At 43.5% G+C, this 17,916-nt stretch overlaps 1 protein-coding gene across 2 annotated transcripts in view; it reads left to right on the plus strand.

The window, feature by feature from the left end:
• The window catches only part of cd63 (CD63 molecule), a 46,816-nt gene extending 32,442 nt beyond the window's left edge, over window positions 1-14,374 (plus strand). For both annotated transcript variants that reach the window (XM_043681786.1, XM_043681787.1), the window contains 6 exons: window positions 2,542-2,730; window positions 5,528-5,602; window positions 6,928-7,020; window positions 7,683-7,814; window positions 10,102-10,185; window positions 12,259-14,374. In XM_043681786.1, coding sequence (XP_043537721.1) covers window positions 2,542-2,730; window positions 5,528-5,602; window positions 6,928-7,020; window positions 7,683-7,814; window positions 10,102-10,185; window positions 12,259-12,324 — 639 coding nt within the window. In that variant the 3' untranslated portion in view covers window positions 12,325-14,374. The remainder of the gene's footprint in view (window positions 1-2,541; window positions 2,731-5,527; window positions 5,603-6,927; window positions 7,021-7,682; window positions 7,815-10,101; window positions 10,186-12,258) is intronic.
• The last annotated feature ends 3,542 nt before the right edge of the window (window positions 14,375-17,916 follow it).

Consider the following 17,916-nt stretch of genomic DNA (forward strand, 5'->3'; position numbering starts at 1 on the left):
TTCTAGGATGAGAGGTTATTAGTCTTAGGATAAGGAATAGTAAATTTAAGACAGTTGAGGAGAAACTACTACTCGCAAGGGGTTGTGAATCTGTGGAATTCGCTACCCCAAAGTGTGGTGGATGCTGGGACAGTGAGTAAATTTTGAGGAATTAAACAGATGTTTAATTGGTAATGGGTTAAAGGGATGTGGAGAGAAGGTAGGAAAATGGGGATGAAGGGCATACCAGCCAAGATTGCGTCTGCTCTAATTTCAGTGGTGGGGCGGGGCGGTGGGGAGGGGAGAAGGGTGGGTGGTAATGAAGTAAGGGTGATATGAGAAGAGCTTTTTTTTTTGCTCATAGTGTGGAAGCAGCCCATTTGGCCCATCAGGTCCACACTGTGACCCTCTGAAGAGCATCCCACCCAGACCCATTCCCTTACCTTATCCCTGTTACGCTGCATTTCCCACAGTCAATCCACTTAACCTGCACATCTTTGGACTCTAGGAGGAAACTGGGGCACCCAGAGGAAACCCACTCTGAGAATGTGCAAACTACACACAGACAGTTGCCAGAGAGCAAAATCGACCCCAGGTCCCTGGCGCTATGCGGCAGCAGTGCTAACTACTGAGCCACCCATTGGTGTTTTTATGTGCAGAACATCAAGTAGTTCAGGTCTAGAATGCATTGCACTGTCTGGAAATGGGATGGAGGCATTCAAGAGGAGCTTTGAATGGTGAATTGGATTGTAATTGAGTGCAGGGATATGGGGGAAAAGGCAGGAGGTTAGCACTAGGTGACTGCATGATGGGCTGAGTGGCGTCATTCTGCCCTGTAACAACTCTGAGGAGTTGAATCCACTATGATACCTCTGATCGGTTTACATTGAAAGCCAGTGGCATATTCTGCTCCCTGCCCAAGTTGCTTTTTACCTCTTCCAATTTTAAAGAAATTCTGTTAGCATGTGTTATCATTTGGACTGAGTTGTACTGAAACTGCTGAGCAGTTGTACCTCCCCCATGAACTATCAGCAGTAAGGGCCACATTGAGCAAAAGAGAGTCTCCAATCAGTCAGTGTGTTGTTAGCAGCTCTCTGGTTGCTTTGCCTGTTGTTGGCCAATTCAAACCAGAGCAGTAGTTGGACTTGTAGATTTTTGAGGTTGGGAGGTGGGGAGAGCAGCAACACATAATGCCTGATCTCCCATCACCTAGTAATGCCTGCCTGTATATGCAGGCATGAGGAGCTGATGGAGTTAGACCTGGTTCGGTTGCTATCCTTTCTCCTCTTCTTTGTAAAACAACTAAAGAATCAAGAGATATGTTTAGAACGTAGGAGTAGGCCTTTCAGCCCTTTTAAGTTGCTTCACCATTCAATTTGATCATGGCTGATCATCCAATTCAGTCCCCTGTTCCTGCTTTGTCCCCAGACCCTTGGATCGAACCCTTGATAAGATTTTTAACCCAGGACTCGGTCTGATTTAAGCTTTCACTGCACTCTCTCCATATCCAGAATAACACCTTCCCAGGAAAGGAGACCAAAAATGCTCAATACTCCAGGTGGAGTCTGACCAAGACCCTGTATAATTCCACAAGACGTCCCTGCTCCTGTTCATGAATCCTCCCACTATGAAGGCCAACACCATTTACCTTCACTGCCTGCTGTATCTGAATGCTTACTTTCAGAGATTGTCTAAGGACACCCAGGTCTCATTGCACCTCCTCCTTTCCCAATCTATCACCTTTCAGACAATGATCAGTCTTCCTGTTTTTGCTCCCAAAGTGCCTAAGCTCACATTTATCTGTTATACTGCATGTGCCAATTCGTGGTGCAATAGACATGTAGCAGTGACTCAGACTCATGTGTGAAGCGATATTTTGTGATTCATTGCTTTCTGAGAGAGAGAATTGGAAAGCCCTGCCTTTTTTGTGTGGCTTTTTTTTTTGACTACTTGTGTCACTGGTAGTGGGGGAATTTCCTTGCTCTTTCTACTGTTTTGAGCTCTTGATTTCAAAGAGTCTGGTGGGTTTTTTTTTATTTTGTTGCTTGAAGTGGGGGCTGTTTTCTGGCTCCCTTCCCCCTCCACCTTCTGGATGAAGGGCTTATGCCTGAGTGTGAACCCTCCTGCTCCTTGGATGCTGCCTGACATGCAATGGTGGCCCAAAGATGAATTTATTCGCCTCTGCGTTAAACTCTTCAAGGACTAAGCGCTGCCAGCAGTTTAAAGGTTTGGTCAGCGAGACGTAGGTGAGAAAGAGTGGCAGTGACTGGTATCTTTGTTTCCAAGGGTGGCAGAAGTGGGGACCATGAGTCAAGTCGAGGTCAAACTGCTGCCTGGTTTTGGGGCTGGGGAGAGAAGGAAGGTGAAAATGACTTCCTTTTATGTATTGCATAGCATGGTAGTTCTCCTTCAGTCTGCGCACTGCTGCAAGAGAGATAAGAAGCATTTTGATTGCTTTGAATTCTTGAAGGAGCAAGAGTTCAGATGTGTTACAATCCTTTTTTTGTGTTCCTCCACCCAGGTATTAATTGTTCCTCTTGGTTTTTCTCTCCTTTGTTCCAGGTCTCTGGCATTGCACTTATTGTGATTGGTATTCTGGTGCAGACCAAATTGAATGGCACCCTGCACATCACCAGTGTCACTGCTTCCGGAGCTCCTATTGTCATCATCATCGTTGGGGTGGTTATCAACTTTGTTGCCTTCTTCGGCTGCTGTGGTGCCTGGAAGGAGAACTACTGCATGGTGACTACGGTAAGTGGTTCTTCTGCACTGCTTAAACCATCCCCATCAACTGAAATTCCAAATGTAGTCGGCTATTCGCTGACCTGGAGGGCTTTCTAATCAAGAACATCCCTTCTGAGGAACGGTCACTCAACACTGATTTCTTTCCACGGATGCTACCAGACCTGCTGAGCTTTTCTAGCAGTTTCTGTTTTTGCATTACTTTTTTTTGGTCCTAACGATCCAAAAGCCACAATATGGTGCAGATTAGTACGTTTGCAGCTTTCTGTTTTTAACATATTTGATGTTTTTAATGTATGGGATTTGCAGTAACTGCTAGACACTGGTTAGTTGGATTGTGATCATTAGAGTTGTACAGCACAGAAACAGAGCCTTTGGTTCAACTCGTCCATGGCGACTGGATGTCCTAAATAAATCTAGTCCCATTTGGCCCATATCTCTCTCAACCCTTCCTATTCATATACCCATCCAGATGCTTTTTAAATGTTGTCATTGAATCAGCCTCCTCTGGCAGCTCAGTCCATACCTTTGCTTGAAAAAGTTGCCCCTTAGATGCCTTTTTTAAAATTTTTTTCACTCTTGCTATAAGTCTATGCCATCTAGTGTTCCAATGCCCTGCCGCCCCAAAACTACCTTGTCCATTTACCCTACTGCCTACGCTCCAGAGAAAACAGCCCCAGCCTGTTCAGCCTCCCCCTATAGCTCCAATCCTCCAACCCTGGCAATATCCTTATAAATCTTTTCTGAACCCTTTCAAGTTTCACAACATCTTTCCGATAGGAAGGAGACTAGAATTGTGTGCAGTATTCCAAAAATGACCTAACCAATTTCCTGTACAGCTGCAATATGACTTCCCAACGCCTGTGCTCAATGCTCTGACCAATAAAGGAAAGCATACCAAGTGCTGCCTTCACAATCCTATCTGTCTGTGACTCTGCTTTCAAGGAGCTATGAACCTGCACTCCAAGGTCTCTTTGTTCAGCAACACTTCCCAAGACCTTACCTATGTGTATAAGTCCTGCCCTGATTTGCCCTACCAAAATGGAACGCCTTGCATTTATCTAAATTAAACTCACTTGGAAGTTTCCACATTTCTCTGCCAGCATTTGGAAAGACTGGTTTGTGAGCTTCCATGTTAGCACTGCCACCCCATGCAGATTAAAGACGACAAAAAACTGCAGATGCTGGAATCCAAAGTAGTCAGGCAGGAGGCTGGAAGAACACAGCAAGCCAGGCAGCATCAGGAGGTGGAGAGGTCAACATTTTTGGTGTAACCCTTCTTTAGGACCCCTGTATTCTTCACTTCTCTTTAGGTTTGTATCTAGCTCTTAAGAGGAGTGTTAGAAGTGGAAGGAATGCATTCCTGTACATGTGAGCAATTTATCCTGGTAACCAGTTACTGTCCTGATATCCGATTTGAGCATTTTGCAATGTTAATCTACGAGTGGAAGAGGATTTCATTAAGTTCTGGTTCGTGTGTTTTTGTTTTTAAACATTTGCATGTGGACTGCAAATGTCACTAATAAGGCCAAAATTTATTACCCATTTAATTTTTTGGGAAGGTGTGGCAAGTTGTTGCTTTGAACTGCTATAGTCTGTTTGCTGCAGACAGCACTCTGTGCTGTCGGGGAAGGAGTTCCTTCACTTTCACAAGGTTAAAAGTCCTGAAACTGCAACAAGCTTTTAAGTCTGGATGGTGAGTGGCTTGGAGGGGCCTTCCTTTTTCAGGCAGTGGTGTTCCCGTCTATCTGCTGCCCTTGCCCTTCGAGAGTGTAGATGTCAACAGGTTTGGCAGGTGCTGTCTGAGGAAATTTGGCTAGCTGCTGTAGTTTTATCTTGTGGATTTGGTGTCCGGCAAGTGGGGAGTATTCCATCACACTCCTGACTTGTGCCTTGTCAATGATGGGCAGGCTTTAGGGAGTCGAGATGAGTCACTCCCTGTGGTATTTCTAACCTCTGACCTGCTCTAGTTGCCACTGTTTGTGGCAAGTCCTGTTGAGTTTCTGGCCAATAGTGGTAGGATTTGGCAATGGGTAATGACCATGAATGTCCCAGGCACGGTGGTTAGATTTTCTCTTGACTCAGGCAATGACCATCACAAACATGAGAAACTAGCAACACTAATGCAACACTTCAACCAAAGCCTGATATGTGAACATGTAGGGCTTTCTTTTTTTCCTTTTTTTTTTTTGTTGCAAGACCTGTACAGATGTGATGTCATAAATGGTGGTCTCATTATGACTCGCAATATGATACGGTATCATTTTAAACCCTATATTCCAACCCCCTGCCTTCCCTGCCTGCCCCCACCCAAACTGAGAAGAATAAGGAAGGATGGTTGAGTAGAGCAGGCATGAAATGCAAAGGCTAGTGACTAGTCAGGAGACTGTCCAGTGGTGAGCGGTAACTTGGTGACCAGCTTTAGTGGTCTGGAAGTGCTATCCTTCTGGCCCTCTGCCATCCGGGATTCTGAGCATTTGAAGAGGCTTTCAATTTTGACTTTTGACCCAATTGTGTTTTTGACCAACTTTCTAGAATGAAAAGTATTGTTTCTTGGATGTGATAAAAGAATTTTTTCTTTTTGGTGTAATTATTAGTTGGGTTGGAGGTGAGGAAGAGGGCATAGACCAATAGTGAATCACAACTGACTTAGTTGTCTCTGACTACAATGTTCCTTCTGTGCAGTCTATCTAATGTAATGGCAATCCTTTGTCTCCCCACAATTTTAGAAATTTAGCATTTAATTTAAGGAGCCAATTTCAAAAGTGTTTTGCTGGTGAAGCTAGCTCACTCTTTTCTGTTTTAGTTTGCAGTTCTGCTGATCCTGATTTTCATTGTAGAAATTGCTGCTGCCATTGCTGGTTACATCTTCAAGGATCAGGTGAGTAAAGCGTTGGCCCATCCCTTCCAAAGTGCATGGATGGTTCTTTTTGAAGTGGAGCTGTTCTTTTTGAGTGCGAAGCCAGATTGTGTGCCATCCATCTCCCTTGATGCTCTGTGCGGGTGAATGGATTTTCTTCAAGTTTTGTAAGTGCTTCCCCAAGATGATTCTGCTCCAAAGACACTTTTGACTTTTTTTGAAGTAATTGAGCACGACTTAATCAGACATTGCCAAATTATCACGAGGGTGCATTGGCCAACTCAAGGTTTTGACGGAATGACCAAGACTGATCAGCCTTTCCTCAGAGGGCCATTCTTCTATTGTCCGGTTTCACAATTGCTTTTTTTATTAAAACTGACTGCATGAGAAATGCATGTTTGTGTATTACTGTGTCCAGTTAGCTTGAATTCCATCTTGTTGCCTCCTTTTTTTGATGAAGACAGCAATGTTTGAAATTCCTCTTGCGATCTGGACACTAACAAGCCCACTTACGCTAAAAAGTTAATGTTGAACTTATTAATTGTTTGTTTGTAGTTTTGGGTTGGAGGAGGGGGTGAGATTGAAAACAAACGGGAGCTGATATAATTGACCTCTTCCATTTTTCTACTCCTTGTTACCACTTGCAGTATTGGGTAGCATCCCTGTCATGGAGTCTAAAGCTTAAGAGTTCAAATCTCATTCCAGGATGTGATGGCCAAATCAGTTGTAAATCCTTCTGACACACTGCTATGACAGGCAGTAGCAGTGAGAGAAATTCTTATTTAGCTATGTAATTGAAAAAAAAAATTGGTGCCTTTTATTGTCACCATCCATAGTTCTGGAATACAACATGCAGATAAATGTGTGTTGTCACAGTAACTTGGACTCCTTTTTTTTGTGTGGTGAAGTTCAGTTAGCTAGATGGGCAATCTAGATCAAATAGTAGTGTTCAATCCCCATTCCAGATGGAATGGATTTGGGAACTTCCTCCTTGCCCTACCTACATAGATCAAGACTCTGGGTTGGAACTGCCTTGTACGTGTTCCTACTTGAGTGAGTTTTCGTTCAAACTTGCCTCCCTCCCTCCAACTGGATAATGCAAGTTAAGAGAATCTAAACAGTCATGGGTTTTGATTTGTCTGCGTAACCTCCTAGTCAAAGTAGCTTCTACTTTTGAATGTTGTGAACACAAGCTGCCTTGTGAAAGATTTTCAGCTGAGTTTTGTAATTTGTTGCAGTGGTTGGCTGGTGTCGCTTTTTTCACATTCTGAAGTTCTGTGTGTGCGCCTCTTCTGTAATTTTAAGGCTTTTGATTTTATTAGCAACTTATTTTCCTTCACCAACAGATCCGTGAGGTCTTTGAGAAATCGTTTAACGATACTATGGCAAATTACAACAAAACAGGAAATGCTGTTAACATTGACGAGTTGCAGAAGCAGGTGAGCTTGAAACTCTTGATCCTTTTTTGAGTTTAAATTCCATTAAAAATGGAGGAGCCAATAGTGAAGCTTTTTTTGGGGGTTGGGGAAATGAAAAGCAAGTGTACCATGAATGTACTTTTTGGGCAGATTTCTTCATGTTCTCTCCCCACCCCCAAACCAGCCACCTTTTTTTTAAATTATTCCTCAATTTATAAACTCAACAGCCATTCCAGAGGTTTTCTTGCACTGTTCTTTGAATTGAGCAAAGAAGCAATTGAGTGAGCAAATCCAGTGGGGATATTCCCTATTGGGACTCCAGTGAAACTGCTATCTCGTTTTCTCCATGTTTAGCAAAGTTTGCTTTTCAGCAGTCCCTTTCTTTGCTGATTTCCTGCAGAAACGGCAACTCTTGTGATGCCGAAAAGTAGGAGTTCACTCATTTTTGAATGATTTTGAAGGGGACTGCAAGGGAAATCAAACCTGCACTTTATTACTGGACTGGGACTTTGCGATGCGATGCAGTGAGCTCAGCGACATTACTTCAAATTGCACTGACCACTTGGCAGCCCTCCAGAAACTCTGCTTGCCCCAGATTGGTGCATTTGAATTTGTACACATCCATGGTTATACCTCTGTAGCCCAATGCCCAGCTCCTCACTTGAAATTTTGTTCTTTTTCAGTTTCGTTGCTGTGGAAGTACCTCCTACAGAGATTGGCTTACAATATTGAACAACACCGTCCCAGATTCCTGTTGTAAAAATGAGACTCAAAACTGTGGGAAAACTCCTACTCCGAACAAGGTTTATGAAGAGGTGAGTACTAGTTTGTGACTCTTAATCTTTCAAGTCAGTGCCTGCTGGGAGTGGGAGGCATATGGAGGAGGATGCAAGTGCCCCAGCTCTGAATTTCTTATTCGACAGAGATTGGCCACAGCTTGGCAGCCTTTTGGGACAAACCTGGCTAACTTGCTCTCTTGGTTTGTTGCCATCGCTGCCATGCGGCAGCTTGACAGTTGATGGCACCAAATTTGGCAGCAAGAGGATCTTCATCAGAACATGCCTTGCTTCCACCTGGTCATTTATTTTTTTCATATGCATGTCTACATGCATGCTGTAAAATGGCAAAGATCCCCCTTCAGTTTCGGTCACAATAAGAAACCAATTGGGTGACCGATCAGAGTGAATACTTGGGCATTGAGGTGTATCTGGAACCTATGGATTCTCCTTAATCCTGTGTGTTGAAGCTATCTCATGTCCACTTTTTGCAATCCTGATTTCGCACTTAAATATACTCTTATTGCCTTTATACCCCTCTACAGATTCACTTGATCCCTGCTTTCTATACTTATGCCTTCTTTTTCTTGACCAGAACCTCAATTTCTCTCGTCATCCAGCATTCCCAACACTAACTAGCCTTGCCCTTCATCCTAACAGGAACATATGGTCTCTGAACTCATTCTGTCATTTTTTTTTTTAAAGCTTCCCACTTTCAGGCATCCCTTCACCTGTGATTATCTGCCCCCAATCAGCTTTTTGAAAGTTCTTGCCTAATACCATCAAAATTGGCCTTCCTCCAATTTAGAACTTTAACTTGTAGATCCAATGTATCCTATTCCATCACTATTTTAAAACTAATAGAATTATGGTTACTGGCCCCAAAGTGCTCCCCCACTGACACCTCAGTCACCTGCTCTGCCTTATTTCCTAAGAGTAGGTCAAGTTTTGCACCTTCTCTAGTAGGTACATCCACGTATTGAATCAGAACATTTTCTTGTACACACTTAACAAATTCCTCTCCATCCAAGCTCTTAACACAATGGCAGTCCCAGTCTGTGTTTGGAAAGTTTAAAATCTCCTACCATTACCACCCTATTATTCTTATAGATAACTGAGATTTCCTTACAAATTTTTCTCAATTTCTTGTTACTATCGGGGGTTTAATAATACAATCCCAATAAGGTAATCATCCCTTTCTTATTTCTCAGTTCCATCCAAATGACTTCCCTGGGCGTACTTCCAGGAATATCCTCCCTAAGTACAGCTGTAATGTTATCCCCCCTCAAATGTCACTCCCCCTCCTCTCTCACCCTCCTCTAAAGCCTGGAACATTAAGCTGCCAGTCCTGTCCATCTTTTAACCATGTCTCTGATTGCTATGATATACTGGTCCTATGTTACTAACCATGCTCTGAGGTAATTTGCCTTCCCTGTTAGGCCTCTTGCATTGGAAATAAGTATAGTTTAATCTATTGCTCCTACCTCGTTCTCTGTTTTGTTCCTGACTGACTGTGTCTGTTTTGACTGGCCTTTTTCTCAACTGCAGCAGCCTCTGACTGATCTTTCCTCACTATCTCTCTGGGCCCCAGCCCCCCTTACGAGTTTAAATCCTCCTGCGCAGCTCTTGCAAATCTCCCCACCAGTATATTAGTCTCACCTAATGCCCTTCCCTTCAGAAAGGGGAAACTGCTGTCCTTTTGCAGACAAACCTTCTTCCTTTCCTCCTCTCTTTCTTCCCCTCCCTCACGTCAAAGGGCAGCTCTGATACTGAGCCACTCCACTGCATCTGAGATACTGGGGCATGGGCATTTGAGATGCCAGCAATACCGACACCCTGAAGTTCTCAAAGTAGAGAAGGATGAAGACCCTTTTGGTGGACTTCCTCCCCTCTGTTTGTGTTCCAGAACTTCCTGTTCAGTCATTGCAGGCTCAGCCAGATCTGGTGTGAGCTAGTGGTGGGATAGCCTTCAGATTGAGCTGTGACTCTCCCTTGGCCTAAGTTTTAATATCTGTCTGGAGAGAGACAGTGCAACATGTGGAGTTGCACTCCTACTGTGGGCAGTACTACTATTGGGACTCTTTGAACGGGGTATTTTGTCTTGATGGGAAAGAAATCGTTTTTCCAAATTGCCCTTGTACCATGAGTCAATTCAGGTTCAGCTTGTGGTGTTACTTGTTCTGCAGTCTTGCTGTGAGCTTGGTAATTTCCCTGCTCTCTCTTTTAAGTAAGCTGTTGTTTCATGGTTTTTTTTTCTCCTTCTCTCTCTTCCTCCCTTTCTCCTCACCCCCCCCCGCCCCCCCCTCCCAAATCTTGTTTTCCACAGGGTTGTGTTAACGTCATTAACACGTGGCTCAAAAACAATATTGTGATTGTTGCAGGTGTGGCTCTTGGCATTGCCTTATTCCAGGTAAAAAAAAAAAAAGTAAATTCTATATAGTTGTGCTGTGGGCATGAAGTAAAATTAACAGGTGACATAAGCCATTTTCAGTCAGCTGCTTCATTTTGACTTGCGTGAGGCCAGCCAGCGGGCGCTCTCTCTCTCTCTCTCTCTCTCTCTCGCGCGCGCGCGCTCCATTTTGTCTTTGTTGAAATGCAGGTGTTCCCAGCGAGCCAAGTGAGAGCCTCCAAAAGGGTGCATATGAATGTACATGAGTAGACCACTCAGCCCTTCAAACTTATTCTGCCATCCAATAAGATCATGATTGATCTGATTCTAACCTCCAACCTTACATCCCCAAATATCTCCTCGCCCCCCCCCCCCCGTTTCCTGTTTGCTCTTGTGCTGTAATCCATTTTGTGATATAATTTAAACCAATCCTTCTCTAGAATTCAATCTTCTTTTGAAGCTACTGGAGTTGTTCCTAAGGCTAGGCCGTTTTCCTTTTTAAAGCGGCAAGTATCTTTTGGTTTCCCCTTGGGTTGGGAACCTCCTGTGCAGAGAGAAAATGGTATTGAGGCTTAAGATGAAACAAATTTGCAACGTTTCTTTAAAACTGTACAAAGCATTTTGATACAGCAAGCTTGGAGTGACTACCTCCTTTGGGAGAGCCAAGGGGGTCATCAACTCAAAAGTCATGAGGAGAGATGCGAGAAAGCTGTCTGCAATAGAGGGAGATGGAGGCTTGGAGAAGCAAACAAAAAGCATGATGAAATTTGATCTAAGACTGCTAACTAAAGGCCAAATGGCTGCTTGTTATAATTTCCAGGAGCCTAGTGATCTGAAGGCCTGAGTGGCTGTTGAGTATCCAATCCTGGCCTGGAATTAATTGCCACTGGCTGATTTCCAGAGGGCATACAGGATGGCTTGATCAATGACCTGGGTGTCTGGGAACAGCTACTTGTACATGTTTGGAGTGGGTAGTTTATTTTTAACAATACTCTTTTCCCAGCCATTACTTTTCTGGCAAGTGGCAACCAAGTTGGAGCTCGAACTCTGCCTCCAGTTCAGGAGGGCATAGACCTGTCAATAGAGTTATGAAGTGAGGGGCTCTGGTGGCACAGTGGTAGTGTCCCCACCTCTGAGCTAGGAGCCCCGGGTTCCATTCCCACGTACTCCAGAGGGGGGGTAATGGCGCACCAGAAATGTTTCTAGTTACTAAGATGTGAAATGATTAAATGAGCATGTGGCATCTCTATATTAGCATTGTCCAGCCGTAGTGGTGACGACCACAATTTTTGCACAGCCCAATCCTGCTGGCATTTCACTTGTCAATTTCCCCTGTTTGGGTTGAGAGTTTTTAAAATTTTGTAAAAGTCTTACCTCATGGTTGAGCTCAAAGTTTTGAGAAGACGTAAGAATGGGAGAACAAACTCTGACCAAACAGAAGTAATAGTTGTGCAGACCTTTTTGGATTTTGAGAATTGTCGGTACTTTACAGGAGGAAATCCCATTGTTTAGACAACTTGGGGAATTTAGTGTGGATAAGATGCTCGGAAAATTGTTCTCTGTGCATTCTCTTGTTCCTGTTGTTGATATTGTAAATGCCAGTGTAGGGTCTTGGGCGGCTCTCTTCCCAGCAAGATGCCCATTCTTGAATGGACAGTAAAGTTTGCATTTCATAATCATACTAATAGTAATGTTAATTTTATAATGGTCTCCAGTGAAAATTGCCTCTCAAAGCAACCATTCCCAGAACAGAATTCAGTTGTTTTTTAAAAAGATCTGCTATCTTAGTGCTTTCACAGCTAATACTTCAAAAGTGAAGTGGTGCTTTTTTTCCTTTCCTGATGGCATTGTTTCGGGCTAATGTCAATATTGAAATGGTGTGGGCAGAAATTTGGTTCAAGTACATTGAGTACCCTTGCAAGATGGCAGAGACTGGAAAATATACCCAACTGTAGGCAAAGGAGGTGGCCATTTTGTATGTACCGAGATCCCCCTCTTACTAATGAGAATGATGAGCTGTTCATTGTTTTGTTGTTTATAAAGTACCTCTTTGTTGTGTAGTCTTTTAAAATGTGTTCTTTTTTTTTTCCCCAGCTCCTGGGTATCATCTTTGCCTGTGTGCTGATGAAAGGCATCCGAAGTGGCTATGAAGTAATGTAGTCTCCATCTTTAAAGGCCAATTCTTGTCTGATTATATATTTTTGTCTGTATTTTTGCCACAACTGTGAATGTTAATTGCAATGAAAAATTATTTCCTTAAAAGGAAACAAATGTCTACCTTTTTTTTTCTATCCTGCTTTTGATTTTTGTTTTTAAATGTATAAATACTAAAATGTAAATGTATTGACTTGCCAAATGCAGCTCAAGTACAGCTCATTGCTGGTTTCTTTCAGGCACCTTCATTCCTCCTTTCAGAGGACGACAAAGATTTGGCACTCTCGCTCTTATATAAAATAACAACTTCTGTAGGGTAGTCATTTGGTGTAGGCCATGATTTTGGATGAGGCCTATTCCCTTGTTGGTGAATTTGACAGCATGTGGGTAAATGCTGTCTTTGAATTGAGGCAACCAGCTACTTGCGTTGTCCTTTTGAGTGGCTTCAGTGCTGACTGTTATTTTTGTGAGCACACGCCACACCTCCATATATGGCGGGAACTGTAGGCGCAAAGTGTGAAAGATTTTAAAACATTGCCACTGATTTAAGGTGTGGGGTCAAGAATGTCCCTCTGCCTCAGCTTTGGTAGCAGCCAAAGGAATTCAAGCAATCTCTTTTTTTTTTTTGGTCAAAATTTTGACTGGTTTTTATTCATCTATTAAAGGAGCTAGGTAATTGTGACATACTTGTGCATTTCAAATTGGCCCATGCCTGTGCCAACTACCAGCTTGTGCCCTCACCATCCTATTGGGGTTTTATGTCAATCAAGATTCTCGTTTCTTCCGAAAATATTGTGAAGGTGCAAACTTGAGTCTTTTTGTTTGGAAAGATTCTTGCCCTTGCAAAAGGGTTGTTCGGTGCCTCATTCAAGTGCTTGTGAAAATGCATGTTTTAAACCTGATTCTGATTCCTTTTTGTTCTTGGAATCCTTGTTTATTTCTCTCTGTGCAGCTTGCAAGCTTCTTGAACCTTTTAAAACTTTCAGCGCATTTACACACACATTCACTTCTCCAGTATCCGGGGTAAGGATAGGAATATCCCCTCTGGCTTTGTACTGTGAGCCCTGGTAAGATTTGTTAACTACATTGGTGGAAGACAGTGCACCATAAAGGGATATGTAAGATTCCTCCGATAGTGTTGTGTGTGCACATGTGTATTAATCAGACTCCACTGTGCAAGCTCCTGGACTGTGTTTTTGGGTCAATTGCTTGTGTTGTTGCTGTAGCATGTAGCACTCTAAGCTCTTTTGAAGATTTGCCTGTGCTGAGATGTATCATCTGGTTAACTGCAAAGTGCCCAATCTTGCATGTCCTGGTGTCACAGTAGGACCTCTTCCAAAACATGGCCTGTTCAATCTTAACAGAAAATAACTAACTATTTCTTCCTGTGCTCCTCCTTCCCCCTACCTTGAGCTGATGGGTACCTCTGTTGGAGGGGGAGGGGGTGGGGGGGGGCTGCAGTGGCGATTGTCAGTAGAGACTTGAAAGCTTTGTGAGAATGAAGGGGGCTGCCTGATTTCCTTCCGGAGATCACTGTCTCTAAGATAAGAATCTGACTTTTGGTCTGTTGCCGTCTCAAGTCTTCAGGCTGCATTTCCTCCAAATACTTCAGGAAAATTCTAGAACTTGGGAGTACATGATGCAAGGGCTCACTCTTGCTGCCACCTCCTCCCTCACAAATAAATGTGATGATCTTGTTCAGAATATTTGGCTCGAACAGAATGAAGGGTGGAACTTACCAAGCGTGAAGTGTTGGGGTGGAAGGGGAGGAGTGGGTGGGGGGGGGGGGAAGCAGTTTTGGAGGTTTATCAACCTCTCCCATGGATTATGTCTGCAACAGCTGCTCTAACTTTGTAACTCTGTACAATAATGGAGAATTGGAGACCTCTTGGTAGAATTTTGAAGTTTGTATTTTTCTTTTCCTTTTTACAATCTCTTTAGCATGTAAAACGTGACCGCATGCTATTTTCAATATGGCTTCTCATATATTCAAGTGTAGAGAGATTTTTTTGGTGTTCTCATGTGGCAAAATAAACATTTTCTAAGTTGTGCGCCATCTCAATGTCTGTTTTTATTTGTCTTTATTTTCTACCATTATCACCACTTGATGCCGAATGGTTTTAGGGGCAGCCATTTATTTTGATGGGTTTTGGTGAGGAGCTGGTGGACAAAGGGAAATTTCTCTGATTTGACACAGTCCTGTGTCCTAAAGCACTGATTTGTTCACGACTGGTGTACAAGCCATTTCTGCTCTAACTTAGCCCTTGCATTGTTTCTCTGATTTGTGATTGAGATCCTTCATATCTATAAGAGTAGGCCACTCAGCCCTTTGAGCCTGTTCCGCCATTCTATAAGATCTGATTTTAACCTCATCGCCACATTCCTGCATATCCCCCAATAATCTTTCATCCCCTTGGCCATCAAGAATCTATCTCTTTCTGCCTTAAACATATTCTGAAGGGAATTTGTAAAGACTCTCTACTCTGAGAGAAAATGTTTCCTCCTCTTTGTTTTAAATGGGTGCCCTTCATTTTAAACGATGACCCTTTTTAGATTAGATTACTTTACATTAGAAGTAACCCTTTTTAGATTAGATTACTTTACAGTGTGGAAACAGGCCCTTCGGCCCAACAAGTCCACACCGACCCGCCGAAGCACAACCCACCCATACCCCTACATTTACCCCTTACCTAACATTACGGACAATTTAACATGGCCAATTCACCTAACCTGCACATCTTTGTGACTGTGGGAGGAAACCGGAGCTCCCGGAGGAAACCCACGCAGACACGGGAAGAACGTGCAAACTCCACACAGTCAGTCGCCTGAGGCGGGAATTGAACCCGGGTCTCTGGCGCTGCGAGGCAGCAGTGCTAACCACTGTGCCACCGTGCCGCCCACTGCCACCGTGCCGCCCACGGTGATCTAGATTCTCCTGCAAGAGAAAGGATCCTTTTCCATATCCACCCAGTCAAGTCCCCTCAGGATTTTATCTGCTTCAACTAAGCAATCTCTGACTCCCCTCAACTCCACAGGACACCAGGTCTAGCCTGTCCAGCCTTTGCTCACAAGGCAATCCACTTGTTGCAGGGATTAGTTCAGTGAATTTTGAGAAGATTAGTTCAGTAAACCTTCTCTGAACTGCTTCTAATCCATTAACATCTTTCTGCACAGTACTGGTCACTGTACTTGCACTACTCCAGATGTGATCTCTCGAATGCCCTGTAATCAGTCTGTTCAGGGATAGTATGACGCACCTCTAGTTTAGGTGAGACAGGAATGTATGCCTCCTGGCTGAGAGGTAGGGACAATACCACCTTTTGTAAACCATCCTCCCACCGCCATCTCCATGATGTGATTCTCCCCAGCTCTGTGGAGTTACCTTGTTTTAGTTAAATCTGGAAATAGATTCCTGAGCCTTTTAGACTGGAAATTAGTCCTGAATGTGAAGAAACTCATTCATTGTTCTGCTGCAAGTTGTTGTAAAGATGGCCTCTGTCTTGTGCCTGCTTTCCAATTCCAGATGAAAGGTGTAGAGAAGCATATGGATGTCCCACTATTAACTAACAAGCTTTTCTGTACGTACACAAACTAAATCAGCCCAATGTACAGTGCTGCTATTGGGAGAAGTCGCTGCCAATTGTTCTGCAATTTTCCTTTCTCTGGATGGCAAATAGCTGATTTGCTTGCCCATCTCTTCTGCTAAGATGGGGCTTTGCAAGTGGAGGGTTGAGGGGAGATTTCAGGGTCACAAACTCTGAGCCTGTTTCCAGATTGAAAACTTGGTCTCTCACCCAGGAGTAAGTGAGGACTGCAGATGATGGAGATCAGAGTTGAAGAGTGTGGTGCTGGAAAAGCATAGCTGGTCAGGCAGCATCTGAGGAGCAGGAGAATAGACATTTCAAGCATATACTCTTCATCCTAACTATTCTGGGGTTCTTTCCTCTACTTGGAATGCAAGGATAATAGAGTTTGAACCATGTCCCTGAAAATAAGCCTGGGGTTCTAAATTGCTAGTCCATGGATATTCCTGGAAATACATCCAGGGAAGTTATTTGGGTGGAACTGAGAAATAAGAATGGGGTGATCACCTTAATGGGGTTGTATCATAGACTCCCTAATAGCAAATTTAAAATTAAACCCCGATTAGTCAACAAGAAATTGAGAAGCAAATTTGTAAGGGGGATCTGTTATCTGTAAGAATAATAGGGTGGTTATGGAGGGGATTTTAACTTTCCAAACATAGACTGGAACTGCTATACTGTTAAGGGTTTAGATGGAGAGGAATTTATTCAGTGTACAAGAAAATTTTCTGATTCCATATGTGGATGTACCTACGAGAGAAGATGCAAACCTTGACCTATTCTTGGGAAATAAAGCTGGGCAGGTGACTGAGGTGTCAGTGGGCGAGCACTTTGGGGCCAGTGACTATAATTCTGTTAGTTTTAAAGTAGTGATGGAAAAGGATAGACCAGATCTAAAAATTGAAGTTCTAAATTGGAGAAAGGCCAATTTGGACAGTATTAGGCAAGAACTTTCAAAAGCTGATTGGAGGCAAATGTTTGCAGGTAAAGGGATGTCTGGAAAATGGGAAGCCTTCAGAAATGAGATAATGAGAGTCCAGAGAAAGTACATTCCTGTTAGGGTGAAAGGGAAGGCTGGTAGGTATAGGGAATGCTGCATGACTAAGAAATTGAGGGTTTGGTTCAGAAAAAGAAGGAAGCATAGGTCAGGTATAGACAGGAAAGATCAAGTGAATCCTCAGTATAAAGGCACTAGGAGTTCACTTAAGAGGGAAATCAGGAGGGCAAAAAGTGGACATGAGATAGTTTTGGCAAATAGAGTTAAGGAGAATCCAAAGGGTTTTACAAATACGTTAAGGCCAAATGGGTAACGAGGCAGAGAATAGGGCCCCTCGAAGATCAGAGCTGAAAATGTGTTGCTGGAAAAGGGCAGCAGGTCCGGCACCCCCTCGAAGTTCAGCAAGGCAGTCTTTATGTGGAGCCACAGGAGATGGGGGAGCTACTAAACAAGTATTTTGCATCAGTATTTACTGTGGTAAAGGACATTGAAGATATAGAATGTATGGGAATAAATGGTGACATCTTGAAAAATGTCTATATTACAGAGGAGGAGGTGCTTGATGTCTTGAAACACAAAACTGGATAAATCCCAAGGACCTGATCAGGTGTACCCTAGAACTCTGTGGGAAGCCAGGGCAGTGATTGCTGGGCCCCTTGCTGAGATATTTGTATCATCAATAGCCATCCTCCACCTCACCTGTGACTAACGTGGTGCCACTGTTTAAGAAGGGCAGTAAAGACAAGCCAGGGAACTATGGACCAGTGAGCCTGACCTCGGTGGTGGGCAAGTTGTTGGAGGGAATCCTGAGGGACAGGATGTACATGTATTTGGAAAGGCAAGGACTGATTAGGGGTAGTTAACGTGACTTTGTGTGTGGGGTGTCCAGAACTAGAGGGCATAGGTTTAGGGTGAGAGGGGAAAGATATAAAAGGGACCTAAGGGGCAACTTTTTCACGCAGAGGGTGGTACGTGTATGGAATGAGCTGCCAGAGGAAGTGGTGGAGTCTGGTACAA

Source organism: Chiloscyllium plagiosum, chromosome 43 (genome assembly GCF_004010195.1).
Source record: "Chiloscyllium plagiosum isolate BGI_BamShark_2017 chromosome 43, ASM401019v2, whole genome shotgun sequence".
Lineage (NCBI taxonomy): Eukaryota > Metazoa > Chordata > Chondrichthyes > Orectolobiformes > Hemiscylliidae > Chiloscyllium > Chiloscyllium plagiosum.